Below are 21,607 nucleotides of genomic sequence, written 5' to 3' on the forward strand. Positions count from 1 at the left end.
AAAAAGTTTCGGTAAATTAAAAGGATCCCACCAGCTTTATATATCCCGCTTTTCTAATTTGATACACATAATATGTATTTTTAAAAATGTTTCGCGCCTTTTAAGGGTTCAGTATGAAAATTTGCTTTAGTTTCCCTTAATTGTGCAATGTCTACAGCAAAGACGCGAACGAGTTAAGTATACTATAAAATGTGTATGACCAGTCCCATACAACCATTTCCAGTCGCCGTTACGACGCGGTGTTGACACATCTTGTGTCGACACCGTCTGTTTCGGTCACAATTCCAGTCGCAGAGTCGTCGCCGTGTCGACACAGTTACCAGAAATGGGGAAGGGTCGACACATGACACAAAGTGACATAAAGTGTGGTCGCCGTGTGCACACATTGTTTCGGGTTTGCGACTACTTTATGCCAAAATCATTCGTTCATTCGTTCATTTTGTTCCTGTCAAATGGAAACTGTCAGATGGAAAAATACTTAAATAAAAATAAGTGACATTAATACGCCATCTCTAAAACGGATTACAAGACGTAATTATATATTGTTTGCATTTATATTACAATATGACTTAAATTATTATGGGGAATTAAACTGCTCGAGTGATTTGATAAACTAAGTGTAATATAATCAACGCGCCACCACATTGTTTTAGTTTAGCCGGAAATGAAATTGTTTACTTCTCAGTGCCTGTGTTCATAACTATATTATTTGAAGCATTTTTAGTACTTCGATGCGTATACTATACTTAAATAACAGAAATAACGCTTTACATACTACGAAACTTGTTAATTATGATGTATAAATATGGTTTAAGGCTGAGAAATATTGCAGTCACAAAGTAGTTGCAATGTTTCGACTTTGTGTCGACTCTGTGTTGACACATGACACGCGCTGTCAAAAGTAATAACAAAGTTACTGGTATGTTACTGGATTTGCAAAATGGCTCCTTGTGTTGATTTGTTTTCAGATATTCTCAAAGTGTAAAAATGCCGTGGTCAGAGATGGGCATTAATCGATTAACTGTTTATTCGACTAATTAATGGAATAAAAAAAGTTAATTCTCAAATTTTAATCGCGATTAGTTTAGTCGACCTAACATAGATTGAAATTGAATTAATCTGAATATTAATCGAATAAATTATCGATTAAATCTCGATTGAAAGTTGACAGGGGGCCATTTTTGTACGTAAAAATAATAGAAATGTCTTGCATGCAGATGGTAGCAAAACACTTTGTCATAAAAGTCGAGATGGGTGTCGATATATAGGTTTTAGGGAGTGCCGATTTCGAAAATAATGACCATTTTGGAATCCGAAATGGCGGCCATGCACTGTGTCATAAAAGTCGTCATGGATGTCGTTTTATACGTTTTAGGGGGCCCCAATTTTGAAAATGATGACCATTTTGGAATCCAAAATGGCGGCCATGCACTATGCCATAAAAGTCGTCATGGGTGTCGTTTTATGGGTCGTTCTCTCATTTCGTGCAAATCGGTGATGTTCTCTCGAATTGTAAATTTTCTTTTAAATGGTAAATTTTTGGGTTTTCATGCATTGTGGATTCATTTATTAACACTTTTATGCTAAAGGCACCTTCGTAACCTTATTACTTTTCATTTAATAAGACTGGTGGTAATGAACTACGCGCTGGTAATGAAATGGGCATGGATGGTAATTTTATCAGTGGACGGTAATGAAACAAACTTATGAAATCGCAATAAAAAAACTTTATTTAACGAAAATTAACACCATTAATATAATTAACAATATAAAATTACGTGTCTTAAGCGCTGTGCAGACGATCAAGCCGACTTAACAAATACTCCGGCTTGACAATCGCGACTTATGTTTACCACCTAGCTTGTAGCGATTGTCAAGCACAATTTACGTGATTGAAGACGTATTTCGTATTATTTATTTATTTAATGTTTACACAGCACTACATCAGTCTTATCACCAACACACTGAGAAACTACATACTTTAATTTAAAATTAACATCCAAATACACTCGACTGCCAATCCATCCACCGCAGCTCCATAAACTCGCACTCATGAGTCTACAGGAGATGCACTAGGAGAAGCCTAAGGGTTATATTTCTAATGTCCGGCACAAAAAGTCTTACAAGCCTCTCTACTAGTTCAAGGCAGTCAGAGTCTCCACGAAAAGCCCAACAAGCTAAAAGTAGTAGGCTTAAGTTGCGCCTCACCTCCAAAGAAATGAAGCCCTGGGTTTCTAAAATAAATATTTTTTAAATACATCCTAAGGAAATTCTTTTGGACCTTTTCCAATAGTAGAATGTACGTTGACTCGTAAGGGACCCAGGCTAATGCTGACGCCTCCAGCTTGCTTCTGACCAGAACATTGTAAAAAACTTTTATGGGGCAAGGGTCATGGAATTCTCTGACGTTGCGAGTGACAAACCCTAATCTACTGAAGCTACAGTGGCAAGTGCTTTGATGTGGTCGTGAAATGTTAGCCGCGTATCGAATATGACCGCAAGATCCTTTACTGAGACGACTCTTGTTATTACAAGAGCCTATTGACCCAAGAGTCTATTGGCTCAGATCCAAGAAAATATTAAGCATGTGTAGGAAATAGGGCTCGATTAAAACTACACACTTGACACTTAGCCGCATTGAAAGTCACTTTGTTATCCCGACTCCATTGGAACAGAGATGAAACATCCTCCTGCAGCAACTTACAATCCTCCTCTTTCTCAACTCAATATACCAATTTAAGATCGTCGGCGTAGAATAGACAACGAGCGTTATGGATAACCGAGGGCAGGTCATTGACCATTATTCCAAATAGGAAAGGCCCCAAGATTGAATCTTGGCTGTCACCAGAACGAGTATGGTACGGATCTGGTACGAAGTGGCCATGCTGGTCGTTGCGTACTGCGGTTGATCACGCAGATAACTGGCAAAAATGTTAAGCAAATAGCGTCTAGGAATACATCGTTACCCACACGATTGAAGGCTTTTCTGAAATCATAATACAGGACGTCTACCAGGATACCATCCAGATGCTCTGAGATGGTGTCAACCAAGGTCAGGTTAGTTTCCACAGATCGTTTCGCTCTGAAACCATGCTGAGTGTTGCACAGGAATAATGGTTTCACTTGTTTCGACAACGTGCCATGGAGTATGGACTCAAACAGCTTTGTTATAGCTGAAAGAAAAGAATACCGTGACTTTGGGATCGGTCTTACCCGTGAAATCTTCCAATGATGAGGATATGTACTTGTGGAGAGTAGGTACCATATTAAGCATGAAGTGTATTGGACCATTCAAATGCTCTAAACTCCCCTTTAAGATATATGCAGGTACCTAAGTAGTCTGGACCAAAAGCATAGACGCCCGAAAAATTTACTTTGGTGTTAAGACCCCTTTGAGCTTAAGTTCGTCGACAGTGCACCATGAATAACAGCAGATATGCCCGTATGTGCTCCGATCCTCAAGCACAGATGGATGAACTTGCGATGCTCCACCGCCCTGAGAGTTTATTACACCGCTTTTTACTGCTGGTATCAGTTTTCTGAGATTTATCACGCACGGATTGGGAATTGTCGCTTTTGACGGCGGAGGCACTATTATTGCTTATCGGCCTGTGTTTATGTTCCTGTAGTTTCTGCCTTTTATTCCAAACATTTGCCCCGTTTTCTACCTTATCGTCGACAGGTATCAGATGATTCCAACTCTCTTAGTCTCTTAGTAACGTGTCAAATTTCTCAGCACAGTCCTTGAGTGCGGTCTGGTATTACATGTAGAGCGGCAGGTTATGTTAATCTACTGCGCTCTAGTTAAATCCAAAAATCACCAGTTGGGCTCCCCTATATATTATTACATACAGTTTTAAATGCTTATGCCAACATACTATTTATAATAACTTAAACCTCTTTCCATTAAATGCACTGCCTCAAATACATTATCATTACCTTCTAAATTCGTTCATTACCTTCCCTGGCAAAATTGGAAGGAAAAGAAATGAATGAAACATATATGAATGAAGTTTTGGAAGTTTTCGTCGCCTAGGTCGGTTGATATCTGACCTTGATTTCGCAGAATAAGCCACCCGAAAGGCAACCCTAAAACACATCAATTAGGTATAATTTTAATAATGTACAATTGGTACTTACTGTATAAATCACTAGATGGCGATGAAGATTTATCTGAACCACACTCCTTCCCGACACGAGAGAACGTAGGTATTTTCGTCAAAAGCAACATACGGACGACCACTGCAGTAGCACGCGGCCAACTGACTAACGAACAATGTGTTGTATCCGCGGGAAGTGCTATATACCCTTGCTATATAGCAAAATATACCTAATCCATTTCTCGCGTCGGTAATGAAGAAATTGCTTGGACCATACACTTATAAGGCTGTATAGTTTTATTGTTAATTTCTTAGCGTATAATAGTACACGATATAAAACATAACTAAATTACTTGTTTACTGAACCAACAACAAGTTTTCTATTTTTAGTATCTTAAGGTTCAAATGGAGGTCAAAGTTATAACTTCACGCGTTACATGCAGAGAGGAATGAAAATAGTGGGGGTTAATTGTAAATATAAAGAAAATAACCACCTTTTTAGAATTGTTCATGGCGGGCCCATATACTTTAGGTCCTATGTTACAACCTTGCATTAACAGATATTCGAAAACACCATCACATTTTTGGTAAATTGCAAATAATACCGATTTGCACGAAATGCGAGAATGACCCTTATAGGTTTTAGGGGGCGCAGATTTCGAAAATGATAACCATTTTGGATTCCAAGATGGCGGCCATGCACTATGTCATAAAAGTCGTCATGGATGTCGTTTTATAGGTTTTGGGGGGCGCAGATTTCGAAAATGATAACATTTTCAATTTAAAAATGGCGGCAATGCACTATGTCATAAAAGTCGTCATGGATATCGTTTTATAGGTTTTAGGGGGCGCAGATTTCGAAAATGATGACTATTTTGGATTCCAAGATGGCGGCCATGCACTATGTCATAAAAGTCGTCATGGATGTCGTTTTATAGGTTTTAGGGGGCGCAGATTTCGAAAATGATGACTATTTTGGATTCCACTTTTATGACAAAATACGTAGCCGCAATCTTGGATTATAAAATGATCATCGTTTTCGAATTCTGCACTCCCTAAAACCTATAAATCGACATCCGTGACGACGCAAGTTATCTTTATTTTCAGATCTAACAAATTGCTACAGAATACAAAGGACAAAAAAGAAGCGAGGAGGTAATGAAACAAGCAAAAATACAGATGATTCCTCGACGCAATTGGGTGATTCTTAAATTGTGTCCAGATTTTTTTTGTCATAAAAGTTTATATTTTTCACATATTACTCTCACAAGTTCCGTGACATTTCGACCTTGTAATTTTTTAAGTAAATGTTTTTGTTTATCTATGAGGATCTCACTAGAATAGTATAATCAAGGTATGTTTATATTTGATGAATGAAATAGTAACGCAAAAAAATATATATATTTGTGTCTTATATTCCTGCCGAAGACTTTTATTTTACCTTTTCCTTCTACACAAGTTTGGCCAAGTAATAAGAATTTAGGGCTCTCAATTTTATTTTGACTTCTACAACAGTAAAGCTACGAGGCCATGTTTGGTATCGTTTTCGTATAAATTCGCAGTACCAAATTTAGTTAAGGTATCACATTGACACCATTCCGAAGTAAAAACATATAAACTTATTAAAATACTTTCTTTTAAACTCTTCTTCACGCTTAAACTGCTGAACAGTTTTAATTTAAATTTGGTACACATATATTTTGAGTCCCGAGACAGGATATAATAAGTTATCTCAAAAATCATCCTTTAAAGGTGTGAAATGAGGTGTAGGGGGGTATTCAGAATTGACTTCAAGTTCAAGTTAATACTGTTTAAGTTTAGGTTTGAAGTCATGTTTTTTCATCATTTTTAACTAAATCAAAGATGTAGACCATCCCAAATTTCATATAAATCGGTTCAGCGGTTATTGATTTCCCGTACAAATTTCCACGCCACTTTTCACATCTTCAAAAGATGATTTTGGTTATAAGATCTATCCTATGTCCTGTTCCGGGACGCAAACTATTTCTATACCAAATTTCAACGAAATCGGTTCAGCGGTTAAGCGTCAAGAAGATTTTCAAAAAAACCGGCCAAGTGCGAGTCGGACTCGCGTATTAAGGGTTCCGTACATTAAGTCCGACTCGCGCTTGACTGCACATTTCTAATAGGTTTTCCTGTCATCTATAGGTAAAGAACTATTTTGTGTATTCAGACGGACATACATACAGACGCACGAGTGATCCTATAAGGGTTCCGTTTTTGGTTCCTTTTGAGGTACGGAACCCTAAAAAGATTTATTTTTATTTTGTGGAATGGTGTCAATGTGATATCTTAAATGGATTCAGCACCCCAGATTTATACGAAAACGATACCAAACACGGCCTAGCACCTTCACTGATATAGATATATCAAGATAAAATTGAGAGCCCTAAATAAACTTTCAAGAGCGGATATCTCAAAAACTATTTAACATATCGAAAAAATTGACTGAATAAACTTGTAACAAATTAAATTAACTTTCATTTTGTATAAGTGGCCATGTCGCTGAGATGCATAGTTTCCGAGATATAATCGAAAAACGGGAAAATGGGACTTTCAAAGCCCCTTCTCTCCCCCCCGCTCAAGGGCTACGGCCGGGGACTTTTGATATGTTCACCTCCTAACTTGTCAAACCGAGTTACGGAGTCAAAAATTGTGTTCCGAGCATTTCCCTCTACAACTTTTGGAGCATTCGTTGCCTGACCTGAGTAGCTTATTGAATTTCTTTAAAAACTTTTCTGTAAAAGGTTGACGGGTGTTGGGTGTTTATATGGTTTCGGTCGATTATTATCATTTGCATTGCCCATGATGACTTACTAGAATTACGAGCACACGAGACACTAATAGTAGTTTGACAAACCTTGGTTTTCAAGAGGTATTTTATATTGACATTTGCTGTCACAAATTTGCTGTCAGATTTAGTCGCAAACCGCACGCAAAGTGCACACAAATGTGTCGACACCTTGTTACGGAAAAGTGTAGACACGGCGACGACACTTTGTTTCGAAACAATTCTAGACACATTGTGTGGACTCTGTTACGACACATCTGACATTTAGTTACCACTTTGTGATTCTGCGACTGGAATGGTTATATGGGGTGGTTTATTCTATTGGTTTGTCATATAGCAAGCACCGAATAATTAAAGTCCGAATCTCTATCCGAAGAATCCCTGCCACACCGCTCCGAGCCAGCCGCTCTGGGGCTCCCTGAAATCCCATTAAAATGCCATTAGAAACTTTAATTTGATTATAAAAATAATTGCCAATCAAGTTCACATGGATTTTCAATTTAGATTTGGTAAATGAGGTCGACGAATTTCGGTTAGTGCCATGGGTGTTTAGATACCAATATTCTCGAAGCTAAAAAATTGGGAGTTGAGATGGTAAAGTTTAAGCAACTTTTCAGGATACCTGACATCGCCTTAACAATATTGACGTGTAACGAACGTACTTATGTACTTACCTACTAAGATTAAACATTTAAGCATATAGGTATATGTACAATTATAAAAGATAACCATGTGTGTTTTCTGCAAAGCCGTAATAAAGAATAGAGTCAAAAAAGCACGAAAGATCTGTGGTGTCAATCACTCGCCTGCGGCGGGCGGCGTCTGTCCCTTTTTTACTTGCTTCGCGTGCAGCGAGTGTTTACACAACTTTAGTAAAAAGTTTTCCGTAATGATAAACATTTAATAACTCACTCTTTCTGGCAGTTGTACATGGAGTTAACCTTCTTCACGTCGCCGCGACTCAAGCCTTCCCTTTGGCCCAGGGTCACTCCGCCAACCTGAATACACATACCTTAGGTGAACTAAACCTTAAAAAAACCGGGCAAGTGCGAGTCGGACTCGCGCACGAAGGGTTCCGTACCATAATGCAAAAAAAAAACGAAAAAAAAGCAAAAAAAAAAAACGGTCACCCATCCAAGTACTGACCACTCCCGACGTTGCTTAACTTTGGTCAAAAATCACGTTTGTTGTATGGGAGCCCCATTTAAATCTTTATTTTATTCTGTTTTTAGTATTTGTTGTTATAGCGGCAACAGAAATACATCATCTGTGAAAATTTCAACTGTCTAGCTATCACGGTTCGTGAGATACAGCCTGGTGACAGACGGACGGACGGACGGACGGACGGACGGACAGCGAAGTCTTAGTAATAGGGTCCCGTTTTACCCTTTGGGTACGGAACCCTAAAAACGAAAAAAAAGCAAAAAAAAAACGGTCACCCATCCAAGTACTGACCACTCCCGACGTTGCTTAACTTTGGTCAAAAATCACGTTTGTTGTATGGGAGCCCCATTTAAATCTTTATTTTATTCTGTTTTTAGTATTTGTTGTTATAGCGGCAACAGAAATACATCATCTGTGAAAATTTCAACTGTCTAGCTATCACGGTTCGTGAGATACAGCCTGGTGACAGACGGACGGACGGACGGACGGACGGACGGACGGACGGACGGACGGACAGCGAAGTCTTAGTAATAGGGTCCCGTTTTACCCTTTGGGTACGGAACCCTAAAAAACCGGCCAAGTGCGAGTCGGACTCGCCCACCGAGGGTTCCGTACTTTTTTGATATCTAGACACGCGGGAGCGTGTCCAGCCAAGTTCAAAGAAAAAGGAACTGGCGACGCAGCAACCGTGTGTAATATTACACGAACCATTTCGAGCTACTTTTGACCCCTTCACAACTTGAAACCTACTTAACCTACACAAATGAAATTTGGCAAATGTATTCAAGCCCCTTAGCTTGTCTAAAATACAAAATTTCATAAACGTAGCTCAAACATTTATTGACGAATTAACGTTTAAAAACCGGCATTTTTGTGACTGACTGACATATAGATCACAAACCTAACCCACTTCCAGATGACCTAGAAACTTGAAATTTGGCATCAAAGTAGACTATTAGGTGTATATAGAGGGAAAAATCTGAAAACTGGAAATTATTGATATTTCGATGGAAAAAAAATAATTAATACTTATAGACCAAAAACCTAACCCACTTCTAGATCACTTAGAAACTTTATATTTAGCATGAAGGTAGACTATTAGGTGTATATAGAGGGAAAAATCTGAAAACTGGAAATAATTGATATTTCGATGGAAAAAAAATAATTAATACGTACAGACCAAAAACCTAACCCACTTCTAGATGACATAGAAACTTGATATTTGGCATCAAATTATACTATTAGGCGTATAAAAAGGGAAAAATCTGAAAACTGGAAATTATTGATATTTCTATGGAAAAAAATAAATTTAATACTTATAGACCAAAAACCTAACCCACTTCTAGATGACTTAGAAACTTGATATTTGGCAGCAAGGTAGACTATTAGGTGTATATAGAGGGAGAAATCAGAAAACTGGAAATAATTGATATTTCGATGGAAAAAAAAGAATTAATACGTACAGACCAAAAACCTAACCCACTTCTAGATGACTTAGAAACTTGACATTTGGCATCAAGGTAGACTATTAGGTGTATATAAAGGGAAAAATCTGAAAACTGGAAATTATTGATATTTCGATGGAAATAATAACAATTAATACTTATAGACCAAAAACCTAACCCACTTCTAGATGACTTAGAAACTTGATATTTGGCATCAAGGTAGACTATTAGGTGTTTATACAGGGAAAAATCTGAAAACTGGAAATTATTGATATTTCGATGGAAAAAAAATAATTATAGACGGTCAAGCAAATCTTGTCAGTAGAAAAAGGCGCGAAATTCAAAATTTCTATGAGGCGATATCCCTTCGCGCCTACATTTTTCAAATTTGCCGCCTTTTTCTACTGACAAGATCTGCTTGACCAAGTATAATACTTATAGACCAAAAACCTAACCCACTTCTAGATGACTTAGAAACTTGATATTTGGCATCAATGTAGACTATTAGGCGTATACAAAAGGAAAAATCTGAAAACTGAAACTTTTTGACAATTGACCGCGCGTTAGCGAGGGTCTCCTTTTCAGCTCAGGCAAACTGCTTTCACGATGAATACCTACTATAGTAATTTCTGTACAAAAAGTAATGATATCCCAACAAAAACATAAATGTGAAATGGGAGCCAAGTTCAATATTAAGAATGTGTCGTTGTTGACTCGCCGACAAAAGAATTGAGATCTATATGGGTGCCAAGTTCTGTGTTGTGTAGAAAATCCTGAAATTATAAAGGATTTGACTTGGCTAGTTTTTACCAACAAACCAAATTTTAGAAAAGTAGCCTATACGTAAAAACTAGCCAAGACAAATCCTTTATAATTTCAGGATTTTCTACACAACACAGAACTTGGCACCCATATAGATCTCAATTCTTTTGTCGGCGAGTCAACAACGACACATATTCTTAATATTGAACTTGGCTCCCATTTCACATTTATGTTTTTGTTGGGATTTGTTGTTATCGGCAACAGAAATAGGTATGTACCTATTTCTGTTGCCTCTCTCATCTGTGAAAATTTCAACTGTCTATCACGGTTCATCAGGTACAGCCTGGTGAAAAAGACAGACGGACAGACGGACGGACAGATCGACAGACCAACGGACATACAGACAGACGAACAGACGGACAGTGGAGTCTTAGTAATAGGATCCCGTTTTTACCCTTTGGGTACGGAACCCTAAAAAAGTATGATTAATTTTTTTATCTTGGTTCAAGGTGTTTTATTTACGACTGTAGATAAGTCATTGAGGCGATTCAAATGTGCAAACAATGCGATAATACATAATTGTATGTAGATTGCTTAATCGATTAAATTATTAACTAACAATATTTGATTAGGTACACACAGACAGTACGTGTTGCCTTCTAGCCATAGTGTTAGGGGCCCACATCAGCCTGTCAGTTGTTCAGAGCTGTCAAATTTTGTTTAACTTGCTTTTAACTGATAGGCTGATATCGTCCAGCTCTCGTCCAGCGAACTGATAATCAATCCCCTTTAGAGTCGGACCAAGCAATGACGAGGTGTGGCCATGTCATCAATTCATCATTCATGATAATCTCAAATTTCACACTCATCTCATATACACCGTGTTTTTTTTGATTTCCGTTAATTTCAAGGGTGCATACCTGAGCTTAAATCAAGTAACTTTCCCAAAGACACCGATATTCTAATTAACTCCATTTCGAAGATAATCAATATTTTATTTTTTTCCTATAAGGCCTCTACAAGCTTGTACACTTGCCTTAAGGCCGGTTTACATATTGATTAGTGTTTAGAATGAGTTCATACATTTGCTACTAAACTTAAGTAAAATCTCGGTCGATCGATGTTCGAATTGACATTGATATGTCACAGATTTCAATTGTTTGGTTTAGTTAAATGTAATGCCCGTGTTACAACAACGCTATATGCTACATTTAATTACTTTTTAATATTATTTTTTCTGAAAAAAAAAGCAAAAAAAAATTTTTTTTTTGCAAAATTAACTATGCCATTTAGTTTTCTTAAACGTACTTAACCATACTCCGAAGTTAACGGAATTCAATAAAAACACGGTGTATAGAGTTCAAGTCGGTGCAAACTTAGCTTAGACGGACTCTTATTGCCAAACCCTAAACCTTATGGCAAAGGAATAAGGTCCACCGAGCAGCTTAGAGTGTTGTTATACTCACCGCAATATCAATTGGCGACTGAGGTCATAATGCTATCTCCTTTACCCTTGTTAAAACCAACCCAGATTGAAAGACATAGCATCATGACTCCAGTCGCCAGTTCGTATTGCGGCTACTATAGCACAGAATAAGTAAAAAACCGGACAAGTGCGAGTCGGTCTCGCCCACCGAGGGTTCCGTACTTTTTAGTATTTGTTGTTATAGCGGCAACAGAAATACATCATCTGTGAAAATTTCAACTGTCTAGCTATCACGGTTCGTGAGATACAGCCTGGTGACAGACGGACGGACGGACGGACGGACGGACAGCGGAGTCTTAGTAATAGGGTCCCGTTTTACCCTTTGGGTACGGAACCCTAATAGTACTACCGTACAGAAAGGACACTTCCTACAAACCCGAAGTTCGAGAGCGGTTCAGGGTCGAATCATGCTATCCCTTTCTAATATATAGCACTATCCCTATCAGCTATTTAGGGTTGTCAAAATTCAAGCCATTATCTTATCTGTGGTCGTGCACCCAAAAGTACGTCAAGTGGTGCCAACCCTAATAATTGCTCGGAGCAATGCTGAGCCGAACGGGGCCGATTTCGACCGAAGTGAGGAGTGACTCCCCACTGACTATAGTACCTTGGGCTCGATAGTTTTCCGTCCGTTGTTGGAGAAGGCGTACTCGGAGTAATGCATGACGCTGTTGTAGTCGTAACTCACGCCGAAGTCGTTCGTGTGCTTGGCGTCCGACTTCTTGAAGTTGTTCTCCGAGCCTGAAACGGATTAGGAATAGACATGCGTTTGGATTTGATCAGCTGAGAAGGAGGAAGCGTAACGAAACTCTTAAGAAGTTCTTATGTTCTGCAGGCAGATGGATCCTGTTTTCTTTACGGTGCGGAACGTATGCAGAACTTCTTCTTGATATGTCAAAGCCTCCTTTTATACATAAGTACTTTCTCAGATCAAGTCAAAAAAGGAAAATATTCAGTTTCATCGATAAATTACAGTCAGTCAAGGTGCCTACATATTTTGATTTACATACAATAAGAATTAATACAGATTGCCTATATATCTTATAGACCGGGAGGTCACTAAAGTTTTTAACCAGAAAGCCACTTCAGGCCTCTGCTTCCGTAGTCCACGTAGGTTGCAGACCATTGTCCTAGGCTATATTGACTTGATGTTCTGCAGCATGCAGCTATTCGTGCAGTATTGTGCCTTTGGACACCTAGGCTCTACAGGTCGACCTCCTGAAGTATACTCTAGGAGGCTTACCTGACTTAATGTTCTGGTAGCGCACATCCACATAGTCATCACGCTCTGGTCGGCTCTGCTCGTGCATAAATCCCACAGCATGTAGAAGTTCGTGCAATACCGTGCCCTTTTTGGACACGCAGCCCGGGTTCTGCAGGTTTACTTCTTGACGCCCACCTGGAAGACAGTGTAAAGGAAAGTCAAACGTAGAGTTACGTTACGTGAAGATATTGAGGCTGTTGCAAAAGGACTGACCCCTCTCCCACTTGTTTTAATGAAAGAAGAGTTAGTGGCTTCTTGGGCTTGGCTGTAGTTTTTAGGCGCTTTCGGTTAGGGCTTAAAAACTACCTAAGTAACTTGAATATTTTGTGATTTTCTACATTTTCTGTGTTGTCAATTTAATTTGTTCAGGATGTACCTATTGACATACCTACAGTCATGTTAATAATTATATTTTGGTCAGGTTTAATTTTAGTTTGACCATCTTGTAAGTTGTATATCCCAACAAAAACATAAATGTGAAATGGGAGCCAAGTTCAATATTAAGAATATGTGTCGTTGTTGACTCGCCGACAAAAGAATTGAGATCTATATGGGTGCCAAGTTCTGTGTTGTGTAGAAAATCCTGAAATTATAAAGGATTTGTCTTGGCTAGTTTTTACGTATAGGCTACTTTTCTAAAATTTGGTTTGTTGGTAAAAACTAGCCAAGTCAAATCCTTTATAATTTCAGGATTTTCTACACAACACAGAACTTGGCACCCATATAGATCTCAATTCTTTTGTCGGCGAGTCAACAACGACACATATTCTTAATATTGAACTTGGCTCCCATTTCACATTTATGTTTTTGTTGGGATATCATTACTTTTTGTACAGAAATTACTATAGTAGGTATTCATCGTGAAAGCAGTTTGCCTGAGCTGAAAAGGAGACCCTCGCTAACGCGCGGTCAATTGTCAAAAAGTTTCAGTTTTCAGATTTTTCCTTTTGTATACGCCTAATAGTCTACATTGATGCCAAATATCAAGTTTCTAAGTCATCTAGAAGTGGGTTAGGTTTTTGGTCTATAAGTATTATACTTGGTCAAGCAGATCTTGTCAGTAGAAAAAGGCGGCAAATTTGAAAAATGTAGGCGCGAAGGGATATCGCCTCATAGAAATTTTGAATTTCGCGCCTTTTTCTACTGACAAGATTTGCTTGACCGTCTATAATTATTTTTTTTCCATCGAAATATCAATAATTTCCAGTTTTCAGATTTTTCCCTGTATAAACACCTAATAGTCTACCTTGATGCCAAATATCAAGTTTCTAAGTCATCTAGAAGTGGGTTAGGTTTTTGGTCTATAAGTATTAATTGTTATTATTTCCATCGAAATATCAATAATTTCCAGTTTTCAGATTTTTCCCTTTATATACACCTAATAGTCTACCTTGATGCCAAATGTCAAGTTTCTAAGTCATCTAGAAGTGGGTTAGGTTTTTGGTCTGTACGTATTAATTCTTTTTTTTCCATCGAAATATCAATTATTTCCAGTTTTCTGATTTCTCCCTCTATATACACCTAATAGTCTACCTTGCTGCCAAATATCAAGTTTCTAAGTCATCTAGAAGTGGGTTAGGTTTTTGGTCTATAAGTATTAAATTTATTTTTTTCCATAGAAATATCAATAATTTCCAGTTTTCAGATTTTTCCCTTTTTATACGCCTAATAGTATAATTTGATGCCAAATATCAAGTTTCTATGTCATCTAGAAGTGGGTTAGGTTTTTGGTCTGTACGTATTAATTATTTTTTTTCCATCGAAATATCAATTATTTCCAGTTTTCAGATTTTTCCCTCTATATGCACCTAATAGTCTACCTTCATGCTAAATATAAAGTTTCTAAGTGATCTAGAAGTGGGTTAGGTTTTTGGTCTATAAGTATTAATTATTTTTTTTCCATCGAAATATCAATAATTTCCAGTTTTCAGATTTTTCCCTCTATATACACCTAATAGTCTACTTTGATGCCAAATTTCAAGTTTCTAGGTCATCTGGAAGTGGGTTAGGTTTGTGATCTATATGTCAGTCAGTCACAAAATGCCGGTTTTTAAACGTTAATTCGTCAATAAATGTTTGAGCTACGTTTATGAAATTTTGTATTTTAGACAAGCTAAGGGGCTTGAATACATTTGCCAAATTTCATTTGTGTAGGTTAAGTAGGTTTCAAGTTGTGAAGGGGTCAAAAGTAGCTCGAAATGGTTCGTGTAATATTACACACGGTTGCTGCGTCGCCAGTTCCTTTTTCTTTGAACTTGGCTGGACACGCTCCCGCGTGTCTAGATTGTAACACCTCGAGGGCCATGTGGCGGATGGCTAGACCGTTACCGAATAGACAAACTTAGCTGTCAGCACTGCACTGTATCAGGCTCCCGAGTGTAACAGACGGCGAGAACTGGCCGACAGAATCAAGAATCACGATCCTCATCAGTGTGCGAGTGATCAAACAGAAATAGAAGCCAATTTAACCAGTACATAAATCTTACCGATCCGTCCAACGCTGGACCAGCACCCGGTATTGCCGCTCTGTATGGTGATGTAGTCTTTCTGGCCGTTGTACGGGACGAAGCGGAGGCACGTCAAGCGGTGGTAGTCAGCTATCGCCTTCATGATGGTGTCGCGTTGCTCTTGATCTGTAACATTAACCGTGAATATTAAATGACTAATTTGTGTTTCCTAATTTCGTTAGTAAAATTAAGGAGTTCAGAGCTTGAGACTGCCAAAAGTAAAAGTCAGAATTTGGCTCAGAACTAAGAGTCAGAATAAATACACAAGGTTTTCCATAAAATGTACGTCGGCAACTCTCCTGGATCCTCTACTTTCTTCAAGAATTTGTATAAAATTAGCAGGGGAACATAGTAGACAGTGGAAACTTAACTACTGCAACAAGCCTTGAGGACATAGAGTAAGATGCCGGTAGGGCAGCGAGAGGCCTCCTTTAGGATGGTTCACGTTTGTATAGGAAAAATTCAAACCCTAGCTAGAAGAAGCGCCACCCCCTCATTTTGTTATGTTACACTTGTTATGTTGACAAAATACGCCAAGTTTTGTAATCTTGTCTCAGCCACAAGGGGGTGCTGAAACACATTGAATTTTTTCAAAGTTGTATGAATCCAAAAAAAACAAATTATTATTTTTTAGATTTTTATGTAAGTAGTAGTTTTCACATTATTTGAAAGTGATTTAAAAGTTATTTAGTACAAAAACATTATTATTTCTATTTTTTATGATTTTTTTAGGTGCAATTCAAAAAATCTACCTTTTAAAAAATCATAAAAAATAGAAATAATAATGTTTTTCTACTTCAAAACTTATAAATCACATGTGCAAATAGTGTGAAACCAGATACTTAAATAAAATTCTGAATAATAAATACTTTTTTTTTTGGGTTTCCTACAACTACAACTAAAATTTCAAAGTGGTTGTAGTTGAGATAAAATTACGAAACTTGGTGTATTTTATCAGCATAGTAAGTGTAATAAAATAAGGGGGTCCCCCGTAGGAAAATAAAAATAAATGTTTTTTGAACCACCTTAGCCTCCTTTCTTATCCCGTTCCTCCCCAGCTGGGGGATGAATAATTATGTTTACCTTTGCGAATTCCCCCATTTCCGATTCCTAGGAAAGCATCAAGACCTCTCATTTTGTTGAGAAGTTACTTTAGTTACCAGGATTTAAGACTGTAGTTTAGTTACTCACTGTATCGTCCTTCGATGACGTAAGGTATGATGCCGTTAGGCCACCGTGAGGTCTCATCTCTCATCCCGTTTCTCCCCAGCTTTGGGATGAGTATATCACCCTCTGCGTACTCCCCCATTTCCTCAGGGTTCATGGGTGAAGACTCGTTCCATTTCGCTACTGCGTCACCTGTAACATTGGGTTTTTAAGTCAAAATTTTGAACAAGTCTTTCATGAATTCTATCATCGCTTGAAGCCTTTGAAGGCGTTGGTAAGCTCCGTATTTTTATTGATTTATCTAAACATTATTGCACAGAAAATGAGAAAACATACAGATGGTGGACATAATGCCGGTGAAATCAATCATCGTTAGACTAAAGAGCCACACTATGCAAAACTTGGATCCCTGAAATTAGTTAGCTATGCCATGCCTGAATAGACCAGAAGATGTCTTAAGGCATCATCTTCGCATCTTCTACGCTATAGTGAGTCTGAGAGAGTAGCCGCGGAGATAAGGTAACAAAATACTGTCACTGTGACCTAAAGGCCGCTAGGTTATCCAGCACGGCTCCCAAAATTTGAGACGAGCGTGTAACCGTGATGTCTACTCAAGCGGAGTGTAATGCCTTAAGTAACTTAAGGTATGTTAAGTTTAATTACGCTAAGCATGAACACTCGTAAAGTAAACTTGTTTATAAAGTATCGTATTGTGTCACTACTATCAGTACATAAAGGTGAGGAAGTGCGCCGTCAGCGGGAGACATTTCTGAGGCCCTAACTTGAACATCGGAACTCGAATTTACGTTATCTCGCCTCTCTATCGCTCTTGCATATTTGAACGATAGGTTAGTAGTTTCTCTCATCGGTTATCGCGTGAGGTGTTTATACTGTTTATGGGGTTGATGCTAATGTGCACCACACAAAATATTGGATAGTTTATGACGAATGATTCCGGTTCATGAAGACATGTTTTGGCATTATCACTGAAAGGTTCCGTAGACACAGTACCTACGGGAAAATTGGAACCCATACTCGTATAGTTTCATCATGTCCGTCTGTTTGTTTGTAGGTATCACTTTATTGTTGAAACGCGTATTTTCAAGAAGTTAAGATGAACCTACATAGGTACTTTTAACTAAAACTATTTTGAAGAAGTAGTTTCAGCAGAGGTAGTAGGTTCAGTAATTTAAGTACCGCTTAGATTTCATCACAACCGTAAATATTAATGTTCAGTGAAAATTACCGCCAGAAATACCTACTTCAACCTAATTTGTACCTAGGTACTTAATGAATAAGTAAACTATTTAAATACATTACAATTAAAAATCCTATAAGATTAAGTGGAGGTATTTCAGCTTCAGCATTTCGCCGCTGAATCAGAATGATGAAGTTTAACTTAAGTATTTATACTTTGTAAAACCAAAATAACCATTAGGTTAAATTTAGCTCATGCAGGGACTTACAGGTAAAATGAAAAGTGACCCCTTAACAATTAATTAACCACTTACCGCTTTCACTGTTAGGAGAACCGTATAGCTGAGGTCCTAGATGCGACAAATTGATCTTTACATCATCATCATCAGTACCATCTATGCTATTCGCTGCTTCTATAACTACGTCATCATCTTCTAGAGGGAACCCTTTACACACCGAAATTACAAATAAAAGTAAAATAACTTTAGCCATTTTAGCGAAATTATTAAAATAAATTCAGCGAAGTACCAGGCTCGCAGGAGTCGCAAGAAAGTGTGCGCTAAAATACCGCGAGTGCGTATTTATATGCCTCCGACCTGACATAGGGTAAACAGATATACTTCCCGGTACAGGATGTACCGCCGAAAAATGTACATTGTACTAAGCATCGATAAGAGGAACCTTCGCTGTGTTTTTGGTTTATGTTTCCTGAATGGGACAGCTGAATATTGTTTGTAATCCTCGCTGATAAGAGATCGCGAATTCTGACATTTTTATATGGAGCAGTGTGTAATATATTCAGAACAGTGACAACATCCTCTATAGCTTCATGCAGTAGGTAGATAAAATATGAATGCAACCGAAGTTTAAATCAATATAATTATTTTAAAGACGGATTCGCGGCTCTTTCGTCACTGGCTCTGACCAACTGAGCTACCGAAGCTTATCCGATTGCGGCAAATATTGTTTTACACGCTTCATGGAATTTATGCGTTAAAGATGACTCACGCTAGACAGGACCGGGGCCGGGCCTGAGCTTCCGGCGCTTTGTTTCCTATGTAAAGCACCACGTGATCACCGATCAGCCGTCATAGAAAATGACATGTCGGACGCCTCGGCCCGGCCTAGCGTGAGTCATCCTTTATGTCCATTTGTTACCCACGTAAGAAATAAGACTCATCCACCACCAACCACCAAATATTTATCTGACGTTCAGGCAACGATCTAATTTCAATAATAAAGTAAGGGCTAGATGCGTCTGACGTATAGTGAGCTTCTTAATACAGCCGAATATGACCATTATAATGGATATAATTATAAATGGTTTGTACTGCAAATTTTCCTTGTTTTTGAAAATACCGGGATCCCGGTATTTCGGGGGAAGATGACTGTACAGTCAGCAGCAGAAGTTGCTGAGCGGATGTAGCGTTGACATACAAATATTGATATGTATGAATAATTTAATATCCTCACAAAAAAGTCCGGACATCACCCGAAAATCCAGAATTTTCCTGGAAGGTCATTTTTTCAAAAATCCGCCTCTTAAATCCCTTATTCCAAAATCTTTCGTACTGTAGCATAACCTTCCCTTTCCTCTGGCCAACTCTTTAGTTGTTAGTTGAGATATCTTAAAAACCCTGACTCTCGCCAACTTCCCCGCTATCCTGATAAGGACCAAATATCCTGACATGTCAGGACTAAACGGGTGAGGTATTCAAAATAATCAGAGTGTAGGTATTCACTTCATCACCTCCCCGCTTCGCTGAGGGCCTACCGCGAACACCAAATGTTCGCAAATTGCGGGCATCTTTTTCATTTACTCCAATTTGGCAATTTGGAATTAGTAAATGAGAAAGATGCCCGCAAACTCCGAAATTTGGTGTTCGCGGTAGGCCCTCTCGATGAGTATACGTTAGATTAGAAGGGCGGGTGGAAAACTCGTAATCACTAATCAGATAATTACAAACCTTACATCATATTCGGAAACGAGCGCTTTATCGTACATTGGCACGGCCATGTTATTGTACTGTTCGCTTTCCCAACCTCTTATCTTTATCGCCATCGTTTTCAAAACTCAACTTTATGGTATGTTGAAGAAGGTAGTTATTTCCGTATGACGATTATTTATATATGATTTTAGATCGGACGATATTTCGCAGAAAAATCCTGACGTGTTTTTGACGACACTTTGCCTCGTACCCAGTGTAAGTCTGACCTCCGATTACTTGTATTTATAACAATTTTCGGGTTCTAGTTATACTGGAAAGGGGAATAATATAGACAAAATGTGTTGTGATGATAAGACAGGCAAGGTAGGTGAAATGTTTGTTTAGTTTCATTTTATTTGATTTAAAAAAGGAAAACACCAGATGACCTTATTATTTGAAATTCAGTTCCGTTTTCGTCGTATTCCATTTATTTATATTACTTAAACATTTTATTGTTTATTTGAGTTGTTTCAAGGCACTATAAGTACCTACTCTAAGTACCCACACTATGGTATTAATTGAACTTTCATTCACTTACATTCTCACATTATTAGACATACGCGAAAACCTTTGATGGCAATGAAGACGACGGTAATACGGGAAAATTTTTTATATTAATAAAATAAATCGTTATTGGACATTCTTACACAAATCGACTAAGCCCCACAGTAAGCTCAAGAAGGCTTGTGGGTATTCAGATAACGATACCTAATACATTCATACTTAGATACATAGAAAACGCCCATGACTCAGGAACAAATTCTCCGTACTCACACAAATAAATGCCCTTTCCGGTATTCGAACCCAGTGCCATCGGCTTCATAGGCAGGGTCACCACCCACTAGTGACTACAGTTCGGTTTTTTTAGCATTAGAAAGAAGGTAAGCGATCTTGACATGTGTATTAATTGAATAACGCTTTTTTAAAATCAATAACTATTACTTAGAAGAATATAAATGATCGTATTGGATTCATAATTGTTACATATTTGCCGTGACTTATTTTTAAAACGTGTTTTCAATTAAAGGACATGTCAAGATTGTTTACCTTTTTTCTAATGCTAAAAAAACTAACTACCTATAGGCCGCCGCCCGGTCGTCTGGAACCCTAAACAAAAATTTTAAACCTACGACTAAAAACGCAATTAAAACTCGCTAATAATAGTACATAGAGGCGGGTCAGCTACCTCTAGCCACAATTTACGGCGTCTTAAAGATAACGCCAAGAATAGGGGACCCCTATTCATAAATTAACTAAGACATAACCCTAATTAAATTGGCTAGACCTGCGGTCGGCAACCTTTTAGCAGCCAAGGGCCACATAGCAGTTAACGAAGTGGACGCGGGCCGCACATTGTTAATATTTATGACTTTATCAGACATTGTCATTTGTTAATATTACATACAAAATAGACAGGGACGATGCGGCCCGCGGGCCGCTGGTTGCCGACCGCTGGACTAGACAATAAAGTGACCTATAAAAGGGAATATCAACTCTGTTACTATTGAATTAAGACTGAAATTGCAATGATGCTTAATTGCAATGATGCGATTACAGGGTCGGTATCGAAGACCTGGAGGGATCGAAATCGGCAGATGTAGGTTGGAGACGCGTTGGAGGGTCTGCCATCTTGTGACCTGAATCGGAAACATATGTGCACATGTACATTGCCAAAGCAAGTGCTAGGTACCATCTACCGTTCTCGTCGGTACGTT

The 21,607-nt window shown here is 38.2% G+C and overlaps 1 protein-coding gene across 1 annotated transcript; it reads right to left on the reverse strand.

Annotated features, from left to right (window-relative positions):
- Positions 1-7,220: 7,220 nt before the first annotated feature.
- LOC134800081 (zinc metalloproteinase nas-4-like) lies at positions 7,221-18,755 on the reverse strand. The gene is made up of 7 exons (XM_063772548.1): positions 18,219-18,755; positions 16,732-16,899; positions 15,520-15,666; positions 13,013-13,168; positions 12,377-12,510; positions 7,825-7,910; positions 7,221-7,330 (listed from the first exon to the last, which is right to left on the reverse strand). Exons 1-7 carry the CDS (start codon positions 18,394-18,396, stop codon positions 7,279-7,281), a joined length of 921 nt encoding a protein of 306 aa, XP_063628618.1. The 5' UTR covers positions 18,397-18,755; the 3' UTR covers positions 7,221-7,278.
- Between the last annotated feature and the right edge of the window lie 2,852 nt (positions 18,756-21,607).

The sequence above is a fragment of the Cydia splendana genome, chromosome 19 (assembly GCF_910591565.1).
Source record: "Cydia splendana chromosome 19, ilCydSple1.2, whole genome shotgun sequence".
In the NCBI taxonomy this organism is placed as follows: Eukaryota; Metazoa; Arthropoda; class Insecta; order Lepidoptera; family Tortricidae; genus Cydia; species Cydia splendana.

Excerpts from the sequence above, each read along its gene's own strand:
- LOC134800081 (XM_063772548.1), bottom strand. The coding sequence starts at position 18,396 with ATGGCTAAAGTTATTTTACTTTTATTTGTAATTTCGGTGTGTAAAGGG. Across the intron at positions 12,511-13,012 it reads CTACCAGAACATTAAGTCAG|GCTCGGAGAACAACTTCAAG; the intron begins GTAAGCCTCCTA and ends AATCCGTTTCAG. Across the intron at positions 7,911-12,376 it reads GGAAAACTATCGAGCCCAAG|GTTGGCGGAGTGACCCTGGG; the intron begins GTACTATAGTCA and ends ATGTGTATTCAG.